Source organism: Daucus carota, chromosome 6 (assembly GCF_001625215.2).
Source record: "Daucus carota subsp. sativus chromosome 6, DH1 v3.0, whole genome shotgun sequence".
Taxonomy (NCBI): Eukaryota; Viridiplantae; Streptophyta; class Magnoliopsida; order Apiales; family Apiaceae; genus Daucus; species Daucus carota.
Window position 1 is genome coordinate 18,571,248 of NC_030386.2, and position 12,932 is coordinate 18,584,179.

Below are 12,932 nucleotides of genomic sequence, written 5' to 3' on the forward strand. Positions count from 1 at the left end.
AAACTAAACAGCATTGAGTTACCGGTACGGTAGTTTTGTTGATCCATGCGACATGATATGGTTGTGAATGTGGCTCGGTAGGAAGCTTCTATATCTCAACTGTAGAGGTTGAAACCACATTCATGCAACTCCCACCATCCATGACCAGCTTCCGTAATTCTTTGCCGCAGGTGACAAGTGTTTGAAAGATGATTGTTCTCTTCCAATCTTACTTCTCAATCTTTGCTTAGTGTTTAAGTAGTTTATAGTATACAGAATTTTTGAATTAGAGGCTTGTCCCCACTGTTCAAGGCAGACACGCTAACTGGAATAGCCAGAGTTCGAGTCCTTCCGGCAGCAACTTTAGTTTCCCTTTTTTTTATCTACGTTTCGGCTTTAATATTATAGTATAAATATGGCTTTTATTACTCATATTTATTATTATATTTATATTTTGGTTTGTATTATTTTAGTAGTTATTGTAACTCTGAAATTATAAATACCATATAAATTCATTATAAAAAAATTAGTTATTATATTTTTAAATTTTAATATTAACTTGTTTATTCTTAATCATATAATCGGCACAAATCGCACTATTTTTGTAGTGCGGTTTACATGGTTTTTAAGTTAGGGGTTGCTTTGTCGTGTCGTTTACACGGTTTTTAAGCTAGGGGTTGCGGTTCGAATTTTCCACTAAGCCGCATATACGTATGGTTTGGTTTGCGGCTTAAGAAAAAAACGGCACCATCCGCACCGCGATCACCTCTGCTCTGCTCCCATGAGATTGAAATCCTGGATACGTCCCTGATCTTGGCCTCATATAGTATAAATATATTTATGTATAATTATATTTGAACATTTATTTGAACTCAAATTGTATATTTAGTATCATTTTCTATATATTAACATGAATATTATGATGACTTGAGTATACATGATTCTTTACCATTTTATGAAAAAAGTATCATTTTGAATATTCGTTTAGGACACCCAAATTTCTAGGATGTCCGCGTCCCAAGTTGTTTCGGGGTTACACCACTAAGCCAAGAAAAGCAAGTTTTCGAGTTCTCGGTCATATGCTCTGGTGCCTGCAATACAGCTCTACTTTGACAAAAAATAATGGAGGATATGCCATGGTTCATAGATATATATGCTCAGTCAGGACATGATACTTTAACTTAATCCATAGACGTAATAATGTATGAAACATCTCTACTCCTAAGCAGGGTACATCTGCCCTGCCTAGATCTTCACGCTCTCCAGACCCTACTTACGAGTGAGACATACCGGATATGTTGGTTTGGTTTCTTCTTACTTGCCAAATTGGAAACCAAATTAGTTCAACTGGCCATATTATTTCAAGTTAGGACCAATAAATTCACCCCAGCAGTATAATTACAGGTAGATATCCGGAGATTGTCCAGAGTTTTTAGCTATTTATTCAGGATTTAACAAGAAGTTTCTTTATAGTAGTACAAACTTTCTGAATGCACTGACCAAACTCTTACATAAACTTAAGATAAGAAACCAACATGTGGTTTCAACATTATGTTCAATATCTCACATATGCCATATCTCTTAATTAATTGATCGACTCTAATGAATTAATTGCCCTAGTGATTAAATGTCATGGCTTATGATCCATGCCTCAGTTAGTCAGTTTGCCACTGTTTTGCAAGTGTGTATACTTCTGGCGTGTAAAAGAGCTGATGAAGTATGACTCGGACGAGTGTCTTAGCTTGGTGCTGGCAAGACCTTCTCAAAAGCTTCAACAAGCAATATAACTTTTTTGCTACGAGCTGGGGCGAGTCTGGTGACTGCTTGGCGTAGTGCATAATCTACCATCCATTCCTCTGAATTCTTCCTTTCATCCATCAGCTGATGTCTGAGATCAACCTTTTCTGGCTCTAATTCAGGTTCTTCTGGCAGAAAATTTGGTTCTCTTGGGTTAAAATCCCTGACATCTTCTGACTCTGCATCAGGTTTTCTGCTACCAAATGTCCAGCTTAAATGTTTAGATATCTGACTCATTTCTTCATTTGAGGTTCTGTTTGCATTGGACATGTAATCTCCTTTTAGTGTAGTACCCGAGGATTTCTCTATAATGCTTGTTTCTTCTGCATCCGTTTCAGTTCTCTTTTCGCCTTCAACTGTGTCAGCCTCCTGATTTTGATTTGGAGTTGCTCTGAGAACTGCTGGCCCTGATTGCATTTGATCGTCAGAATTTTTGGAAGTTTTAAACTCATAAGTGTGCAATTGATATTGACCGATCTCTGGATATTCGTGATTTTCAACACCATTGCTTTCATATAGAAGAGTTTCATCAGCGTGAGATTGATTTGTTTCACTTGGGATGGTGACATGAGTCTGCTTGCTGTGATCCTTGTTTACAGCGATGCTGTCAGGCATTTCCTCCAACAATTCAAAAGGCAGGCTTCCAACAGAGTGCTGGGCTGCAAGAAGTTTCTCCTTTATCTCCACACCTTCTGTTGGATCAGCTATAGGCTTTTCTTGTTCACTTTCTCTTAATGAATTGGAAGTTTGAATTCCATCAAAGGACTCGACAGAGAGAGGTTCTTTTTGCTCCATTTCATCTGTGGCATCATTCCTAGAGATCATTTCCTCATGGTCTTCCTTGCCTGCATCTTCGTTTTCAGTCTTTGTGTGAAAGCTCTCCAGTACATCATCACTAGATGTGCTTTCACCAGTGGAATCAAGCTCAAAAACTTCCATGTTGTTGAAAGCTGCGTTGCAATTCTTATGTGTTTCATCCTGATCTTGTTCTACAAAATCCTGATATAGCGACTGACATACCAGCTCTTGTTTAGCAGCTTTACCTCCCTGAAGATCAAACACTTCTTCCACATCAGTTGAGCATGCTATTGCATCAGATCCCAGTTGAAAATTCAATCTGGGGATTTCATCGCTTGCTCCTGGAACTTTACTTTTTGCTACACTCGTTGCGTGAAACTCCTCAGTCAGATGTGAAATTAAGTTTTCGGTTATCTGAGTCTCAACTGGTTCACAAGTTCCATCTTTTTCATCTGTGCTTGCTTCTGGAACAGTACTCTTCTCTGCACTTTTTGCCTGGAACTCCTCAAAGGAATGTGAAATGGAGTTTTCTCTTACCTGAGTCTCAACTGATTCACAATTTCCATCACAGGTGGAATATGGTTCTTCCAAGTCCTTATTGTGATATGAACCATCCAAATCGGAGTCACCATCATCAGACCAAGCACCAGAGCTCACACTTCTTTCATCATAAAATCCTACCTGCACTTCATCTGCTAGGATGTCTTCATAGCTGTTGTTAGTATTATCATCTGAAATTGATATTGATTTGACATTTAATCCACTGTAGATGTCAGTTACTTTCGGCTTGAGATTTGTGACATCATTAAGACCTGGTTCATAGTAATGCCCCTCTTCTGACTCCACCTCAGGAGCTTTAAAATCTGATGGGCCATATTGACTAATTGGCTGGCTGTTTTCATCTTTGCTGCACTGTGCTCTCAAGCAATCAAGTATGTCATCTTCTTGAGCACCGGGAACTGAATGGACTGTAGCATCTGCAACAACATCTTGACCCTTTTTAGCTTCAAGGTTTTCTTCAAATTCAATGACAGAACCTAATGCCGTACTTGAAAGGCTCTCTGAAACTTCCCCCCTGGCAGTATCATCATCCCCAATTTTACTGTAGATCTCAACGAAAAAATCTGTTTGCTTTTCGTGCAAACATGGAGTTATTGGCCTGCTGTCAGAGTCCATGGCTTTGGCAGGTGGTATCTCAGCCAATATCACTTGCTTGGCGTCAATCTTTACCATTCTTTCTCGCAATGGCTTGGCTCTACGCGGTGACAGACATCCAACCTTTATAGCCTTCTGAGCCTTCAACATACGCCTCTTTGTGGACAAAAAGCTCTTTAATGGAGGTAGAGGAGCATGGTGATGACCATTAAGAGAACAGTATGTGTAGGAACATACCTTCATAGCTGAAGTTCCTTCAGACTCCGTCGCCCCTGCGCTAAGCTCAAGGTACATAGGCATTTTTGAATCTTTTAAAGTTGTGGAACATGTTGGTTTCCGAACATCAAAATCTTTGCAGAGAGCAGAAGGGGGATATTTTTTAGTTGAAATTCTTGCTGGTTTGAAACTAGGAGTCTTTATTAAGGTCCTCGCTACTTTCAAACCAGATGTTCTAGCTAATCCACCTACTGTTTTATTCACAGAACCTGAGCTAAGCCTCGACTCATTTGATTTCATCGGGCTCATACTCTTCCTTATCATAATATTCTGAGGAGTTTGAGAACTAACCTGAGAACACTCTCTCCGCGCATCAAAACTGCTTGTAGACTTCATATAATTAGGTGATCCCTCCATAGATTGTCTTCGGGGGGTAGCCGCCCTGGTTCTGACATGATCAGAAGTTGTTGGCTTACCAGGTTTTGGAATATGAAAAGTTGGTGATGATCTCAAGCTCTCAGTATCCAAATGCTGCACCGATCCTGATTTATCCATCGTTTTCTTCAAGTCTGCAGCTCCTTCGTTCTTGATATCTTGTTTCCGAGAAGGAGAAGACCCCTTCTTAGATTCAACATGATCAGCCTGGATACCAAGCTTGTCAGCTAGCTTTCTTTGAATCATTCTCATAGGTAAACCAACAAAACAAGCATAGCAGATGAGATAGCACAAGAGTTAAACTTATTGCCTTCTATAATGAGCCTTCTTCAAAACCTGAGTGGAAAGAAAAAGAAACCTTGATAACCCTTAAAATGGGAGATTCTATAGTGGTGTTATTTTTTGTCTACAGTGGGTGGCTTTATTGGTTTTGATATGGCTTATAATGCTTGAATAAGGCTGAGATGAGTGTTTGATGCTGACCTGCACTAATTCAAAGCTTTGGGCCCTCTGTTTGGCAATTTCTCAGTTGCTAAATTATTGTGGTGTGACATAGAAACTGAAACATATGGCACTGTTTTAGTATCTACTGTTTCCAATGTATAAAAATCAGGATAACATGTAAAGTAATGCAAATATTTGTCCAAAATATTACAAATTTAAAAACCGACATACGTGACGAGATAGTCTAGTAGTAAAGACTTATCCTTATCATTCTAGATCACGGATTCGATCACGTCCAAAATTCTATCGAGCCTCCTTGTAAGTGAGATGCATGTGTGTAAATTTTTAAATTCTATCGAGCCTCCTTGTAAGTGAGATGCATGTGTGTAAATTTTTTATAAACGACAAATGATAAGTTTTTATCACTAGATTATCCTGACACGTTGGACGGTAAAAAGAGAGATTCTATGGAATCAGACTAGTTTATTCAAGTCAGACAAGATATGATTTGTGTACAAAGGAGTGGCTTGTTTTGAGGTCTTTATTATAAAGATGAGTTCATAGTCTGCAAGCAAAATAGTGGAGAAAGGGGCGGTTATTGTCGGTTTAGCTTTGTTAAAAAAAGTAAGATACGGTGGGTGGTCGGCAAGAGATAAACGGTGGTGGAGCCCCCACGGAAGGACGTCACGTCAGAAGAATACACCCACACGCTCAGTTTTTTCACAAGTCTAAGCAAGGAATCAGGATTATTCTGCCAGTACTAAAGATTTTTTTATCAATTTTGTGAAGGTCAGTCGAGGCTGGAGGATAAATTAGCCACCGACAAAGTTGCGTTGCTGCTAGTAATTAACTAGCTATAAGGAATTATCCAGCAGACGAATACAAATTTCAGTACTCGACAGAATCCACTGTTGAGACGATGAAAATCCTATCCAGAGTAGGGAGTTATGATTAAGATCAGACAACACATGTTAGGATTCTGAGGTTATTCATGCAAACCATATGTTGAACTGTCCCTGTTTTTGGTCTGTCCCTTGTCACAGGATACCAGCCAAAAATACTGCTACCTTCCGAAAAAATTAGTACATGTAGAAAACAAGTCGCGCAGATACAATTAATTTACAAACAGTCGCATCTAGACACTCTAGAGACCATACACATTTAAGAAATGCGCGTCACATGCTGGTTCTGTATTCCCAAAAAATATAGCATAGAAAAGGTTCTTGTTCTCTTTGTATCTAAGATTTGCATGAAATATACTGCTGCTTTGAGATTTAACAAGTCCGGGGAAGCATAGATACCATGATATTACAAATGAAGAACATCGACGGCCTTTACAACCTTAATCAATATTTACTCGCTATATTTCATGTATCTGATAAGCTCTGACTGTATACAAAAGGAAAATGTTAATTACATCCTAGGTGATATTAATAAAATTTCAATTCAGATCCCTTTCTGTACAGCAATTACTAAGACTATCAATATAGGACAACATAAGAAAACCATATAAGGAAGGACTTCGCTAAATGCACCTTCATTAGCTTCCGTCTCTTCTAGGGAGACTGTACTTTTATCTTTGACAAAAGCATCGAAATAATTTTGGTAACCTGTGCTTGTCGGAGAAGGCGTCGATTTTCGAACCTTTAGCATTTCCATGGCCTGCACCAACCAATTTATTTTGATAGAAACTATCTACCAACAAATATAAATAATTCATAATGCAAAATGTAATTCAAAATTACAGAACACCATCTCAGATTATACCATGACTGATGCAAAAAAATCTGAAGCAATTTTTTATTTGAATTTTTTTCATATATAAGCAAACCTTTCCAACTATAAAGTAAAACTGTAAAACATATATTAAAAACTGTTGTGTAAATAGAATGCTTCTTGTTAAGTTGTTAACTAGCCAGAACTACAATATTGATGTGCTTCAAACTAATTTTCATATTACCAATCAATTTGCTTTGAGAAGACTATGTATAAATAATTGGCAGTCCACTGCCCAAAACCATCCCAAGTTTCTTTAACGCTCAAATAAGACTATTACTGCCATTAAAAGTAGGGTCCACTCTGAGGTACCTGGAAGCCAAACACGAAATTTCTTGCTTGCTTGCTCACTTTAGGATTTGGATGAGATTGAAGCTTTTCATACATTACACGGGCCTCGTTCACCCTGTCATGGTGGAGGTAATTACTATTTTCACCTGAGCAATTGAAAAATAAAACTGCGCGATAAAAGAAACATATAGACAAAAACTATTTGCGGTCTCCTAAACATGACAATACCATATAACTCCAAGTATTATGAAAATTTATTTGACAAACACTTTAAAAAGAAGTGCATTCATGTTATAAATCGTAACTAATACCCTACATTAAGAATATAGAAAACTACAAAGAAGTAATTGAAGCATCTTTAAGCAGTCAAGGTGTGGGGAGAACTAGAATATCTTATTAGCTATGCTACTTTGGCATCCGTAAATGAGCAAGAACTTTTAATACATGGGATGCATATATATTATTCAGTTAAAATAGTATCCAACTTTCTATATATTTAAAAAAGTAAATTATACTATAATATCGTCGCCCCAGATTGCGCAAACAATCCATGAATCTCATGTTCAAGATCTAATATCCTCTGTCACTTGATGAACTTATTAAAATCTTACAATAATTGAATTTCAACTTGCTTTACACGGAAGATCTCATTCCAGTTTGTTTGTAACACAATAATGTGACACTAATATAAAATTATGATATTTATTTAAATATCAGAACTTTAAAATAGTACATAATTGATCTCTATACAAAAATCAAAGCTAGCTAAATTTCCATCAATTACAAAATTGTGACTGAAGATATGCACCAAGCTGAAATTTGTATAGAATTGCTTAGTGACCAATTGGAGAAACATTTTCTTTCAATCAGTTGATTATTTAGGGACAACTTCTTAGGGAGATTAGATAAGTCATGACTCACGACTACTGTATTTAGATAGTGAGACTGGTATATGTTAACTTTTGTATACATATAAAAACTATATCTAATTTCCTTCCGTTTAAGATGCTCCTCCCATAGGACGCTGATCACTCCGAATCATGAAGTTAGCAACTTGTAGCAAGGGAGATCTATTAATAAATGGTTACACCTTGAACGAAAACTTGGTTAGAGACAACCTCAACCAAGCAAGAAAATCCTGCACTAACACAATTTGGATAAATCAGGTTGTGTTGGTATGGCCTTTAGCTATTGTTCTGCTCTCTGATTATTTACATTTCTGAAAGGTTTCTAGATTACTCCCTCCTTCCCATAATTTAGAAACACAAAAAGTCTGCATATGCATGGGATATTAGAAACAAATAACATCAGAAGAAAGTTTTCGTCAAAATAGGTACCTAGTAAGTGAATCTTGACATATAGACCACTGAAGAGCAGCTAAACCATGAAGTTCAGTCTGCAACAGTATATATTATGCTGTTAGATAAGATAGTTTAGGAAGAAGAAAATCGTGAAAGTGGATATTATAAATTATAAACAATTGACACAAAACCAGATACTTATTGCCAAATTACAGATTACTAACGCTACTCTGTAAGGCCATTAAATACTTAAAAAGATTAATGGTACACAAGCAAGTACTATGGCTTTAGTTACTTTTTAGCTTCGTAAAAATGATTCAAGTACACTGAACCTTCTCGCTGCAAAAGAAAGGAGAACAGGATAGAATACATTCCATACAAATGTTTTGGCATTTTGTTTCTTAATGTTCACTCTTCATTGTTCAGAAAAAATTGTTTATTTGCTAGATCATCTCTTTAATGAATTCTGAGTCGTAGAATCATAGTTTTTATATTTTTTATGCCGCTAAGATCACTGAAGACATTACCATTTCTATAAGAACTTATTTTAGTTAGTAACAGAACTGAGAACTAGCATAGAATAACCCCAGATTGGAAAGTGTGTGAGCTTTATACATGTCTTCAGGATCCATAAATAAGAGCAATTGTTTTTGTCAAGGTTTCGGATGTTCCAGCATCAAGATAAAACAGCATCTATTGGCCTATGTGATTTACTGACTGGTTACATTATTTTAATGCTACGGCCAGTCACGAGTCACCGCTCGTTTTTTATCAAACTTTTATCCATATAATACATTTTCCTGCAATTTGGGTAGCAAGAAAATACCCTGGAACATAAAATTACATTTGTCAACCCCAGTTCCTTACTTTATTTATTTAATAAAGTTCTATTAAATTTTTCCTAAATGATGGACCATTAGTGTTTCCTTCTTCAAGCAACATCTTTTTCACATTCAAATTTTAGAATCAGCTGGATTATTATTTGCAGTACTAATTATTTAAAAAGAGTGTTATTAAAGATCATAATATTGAAATTAGCAACATGTCTATTTTCAAGCAACGGCTTTCTCACATATAATTATAAAATAAGCTTTATGATTTTGGTAGTACTATTCAGTTTGTGGTACAAAATATCATAATATTTGAAATAGCATCATAGACATGCTCGCGAAACTTAACTATAACAATCATTATATTCAAATTACCTGAAATGGCAACTTTTCCATTACCCTTTCATAAAACGGCAAAGCTTCCTCAAGCATTCCTCGATCCATCAGTAAGTCCCCATCATTCAATACCTATGTATAAGAGCACTATCAATAAGAAAGAAAGCAATACAATATACCTCAAGTGCAAGAGAAAGTATAGTAAATTTTCTTCTATGTTTGACATTGGTAATCAGTAAGGATAAGATAAACTGTACCTTCTGACATTCAGATTTTAATTTGGGGTCAATGTTTAAGCCAACTTTCTTCTTATAAGCAGCAAGTAGTTGTCTTGTACGAGCTTCTTTGGAAGCCTTCTCCTCTGCAGTCTCAAGAGCCTCACCGGGACGTATTACTTTTTCACCACCATACTGAAGACCAACAGGAAATGCATGCTCAAAATAAACTTGGAGTTGAAGCCAATTCATAACATTGTGAGTAAAGGGGGAGGGGGAATATTGGAGAACAACGAAGTATAATTTCTTGTTAGGTCAACATGTTGCCAAGAAAGTTTAGAAACTCTTCCCCTAGTAGCAAGATTAGAAAATCCTGGTCCAAAAAATTATATTTTGTTTCTAGTTTACAGGAGAATGGGTACTAAAGAGATGGAGATAAATTCATAAGCAATTCACTTTTTTACTGCAAATCGTATATGAACATGCACCATAGTTTACCAAATATATCACAAATAACCGTGCAATCTTGCACACCACAGTTTACCAAATATATCACAAATAACCGTGCAATCTTGCACACCACAGTTTACCAAATATATCACAAATAACCGTGCAATCTTGCATCTTACATCTACAAGGTACTAAGGTGCCATCAGCAGATCAAGATAATTGTACTGTTATAGAGCCCATATGCAGGACACTTCGTCACTCCCTTGCTGTCTGTCTAGTGTGGACTTCTCAAAACCTCGTATGTTGTCAAGTCAAGAGGCAAGAACTCTGACATAAGATATACATCTATTACTTGTAACTCCAGTGAAATTAAAGCTTAAACTAGTAAGTGTTCCCACCCTTACTAGGAGCCAAACTTCTCTGAACCTTACATTTGGAAAAAAGAAGCCAGTCAGCAGCTCTGTTGGTGCTAAACCCAACCTGACCTGACCCGATTTCCAACAACTAGAAATTACAACTATCAATTGCACAGCTGTTGACCAAAAAACTGCAGACAATTGGACCTCTTTTTTCACAGAAAGAAGAAAACGAAATTCAAAATTCTTGGTATTTTGAAGTTTCAGACAGCCACTACGAGGTTGGCTACAGCAAGCATCTGCCACAAGATCTTGGTTGTATTTTAAGGCGATGACCTTGTAATTTATTTTTTTAGTATTTGACCTTCACTAGCCTACCCTTTTAAATAGTAGTTTTGACATCCCGTAAGAGGAGTGGAGGAGATACCTTGAGAACAAATAGGCATGTATGTGAAAACATGTAAATGTATAATGCACCACTGTGCTGGACCATAGCAATAAACACTGTAATATATCTTCTAGCAAGACTCAATCACACAACTGATGTGCCAAATGTGAATCTATATACAAGTAGCAACTGCAATGTCAAATACTGTAAAACCGAGTTCAAAGAAACAGAGAACTTGGCAGGGCAGAACCTTACTGTTTTTGAGATGTTACTAGGCCTAGGGAAAACTCCCCATGTAGAAACCTTTGGCTTATAGACATCCTGATTTTCATCCACAGTCGCCGGATTTGATCTTGTTGTACCTTCGAACTTGCTAGTATCTCCTACTATTATCTCCACCTCATCTGTGTCAGAAAAAGGGTCTACAGTAGGAACCAAACCTGGTGGTAGTCCCCTGCTACTTCTTTTATCCGAAAAGTTGAGACCCACAAAATCAATGCTCGAAACAGTCATTTTCTTCTTATTATTAGCTCTTTCCTCAACCGTTGGACTTTCACTTTTTTCTCTGGATCCTGAAAACTTTAGCACTTTAATTATCAAAAAAGCTAGATTAATAATCGAGTTATAAACATCTTTATTAAATGAGAGTAATTTATTCCACACAAAAACCAAAGCCCAACAAAATGAATGCACTGATATGATTTTAAAGGGTTTAGCTCATAACAGGCAAACGAACACAATTTGACTAAAAAAACTAACCATGAACCAACAAACAGAAACTGCAATTTTAAATTTATATTTTATTTTGCTAAATTACAGTTTCAAAATATAGTGCATGTATATTCATAAATATGTCTATCTATCTCTCTATATATATCCATACAAGTTTTTCCCCAGAAGTACCTGAAATTCCATCACCACTTCCCGCTCCTTTACTCTCCGTCAACCCCCCTTTAGTCCTTCCGTAATCTTTTGCTTTCTCCATTGCAACTTTAAAAGCATCAGAACCCTCTTTACCCTCAACACTAGCACCTCTCAACTCTGACCCTCCAGTTTTTTTCACTGCATCATCAGCTGGCTGTTGATTACTTAGTGGCTTCGCATTTGTTTTTAAGTCCTTGTATGCCTTCGATTTCTCAAATGCAAGTTTGACAGGATCAAGAACCGGGGGTTCCAAAGGTTTATCAGATGATAATGAAGAGTCTGAACAAACACAAAGTTAGACAAAATGAAAGCATTAATAAAGTATTCACCAGAATAACTTCATCAATCCACAAACACACAAACACAAATTTTAACAAAATAAAAGCATCAATCTGATCTTCATTACAATAAAGTCAAAATGCAATATTTCAATCACCACTTTTTAAAATATAACAAAAGGAAACACAAAAATCCAATCTTTAGCCAAGAAACAGACTCTACAATTCATTTCTTACTGCAAGCACACACACAGGCACACACACAATTTAACCAAATGAAAGCATCAACACATTCTTCAATAAAATATAAACATTAATCCATAAACACATTACACCAAAATTCATCTTAAGCACAAGAAAAACTTAAAAATTGAATCTTGATCCCAAGAAAAAACAAACTTCACAACTCACTTAACATTGAAAAAACACACATACATATACACACACTAATTTACATACCCACCATTTGTACCCACTAAATCATCAGAACCACCATCTGGCCCTTGAATAACAACTGGGTTGGTGTTGGTTTTTGAGTTCTTGTAAGACTTAGCTTTCTCGAATGCAAGTTTTACAGGATCAAGAACTGGTTTTTTGGGCTCTGAAGAATTGTCAGATGATGAAGAAGAGTTGATGGGTTTGAATGTTGAGCTTCTGGGGTTTAAATAGAGACAAGATGGAGTTGTTTTTGTGGGTTTTAGAGGGCAAAGCCACGGGGAGTTGGGTATAGAAGAAGCCATTGCCACTGGTTCAAGAACTGTGTATTTTTTGCCTTTATTGCTGGATAATGGAATATTATTTCAGACTATTTTAATAATTTATGTTTATAATAAATAAAAATTTGTTTTAAAAAATTTATACTCTCCCCGTCTTTTTCGGTTATCACATTTTTATTTTTATTGGTCAAATTGACTAATTATATATCAAAAATTGTAAGTCACTCTTTAATTATATTAAAATACT

At 36.4% G+C, this 12,932-nt stretch overlaps 2 protein-coding genes across 5 annotated transcripts; both read right to left on the bottom strand.

The window, feature by feature from the left end:
* Nucleotides 1-1,462: 1,462 nt before the first annotated feature.
* On the bottom strand, nucleotides 1,463-4,827 carry LOC108192880 (calmodulin binding protein PICBP). Its single transcript, XM_017359398.2, has one exon. It carries the CDS (start codon nucleotides 4,630-4,632, stop codon nucleotides 1,717-1,719), a length of 2,916 nt encoding a protein of 971 aa, XP_017214887.1. The 5' UTR covers nucleotides 4,633-4,827; the 3' UTR covers nucleotides 1,463-1,716.
* Nucleotides 4,828-6,106: 1,279 nt separating this feature from the next.
* LOC108224510 (uncharacterized) lies at nucleotides 6,107-12,737 on the bottom strand. Of its 4 annotated transcripts, none has more exons than XM_064078934.1 (8): nucleotides 12,433-12,737; nucleotides 11,671-11,970; nucleotides 11,023-11,354; nucleotides 9,616-9,768; nucleotides 9,398-9,490; nucleotides 8,229-8,287; nucleotides 6,913-7,006; nucleotides 6,107-6,486 (listed from the first exon to the last, which is right to left on the bottom strand). In XM_064078934.1, exons 1-8 carry the CDS (start codon nucleotides 12,707-12,709, stop codon nucleotides 6,271-6,273), a joined length of 1,524 nt encoding a protein of 507 aa, XP_063935004.1. In that variant the 5' UTR covers nucleotides 12,710-12,737; the 3' UTR covers nucleotides 6,107-6,270. The 4 variants fall into 4 exon arrangements, with proteins under 4 accessions (XP_063935004.1, XP_017254642.1, XP_063935005.1 ...); XM_017399153.2 differs by having other exon boundaries at nucleotides 11,023-11,339; nucleotides 12,433-12,736; XM_064078935.1 differs by having other exon boundaries at nucleotides 12,429-12,567.
* Between the last annotated feature and the right edge of the window lie 195 nt (nucleotides 12,738-12,932).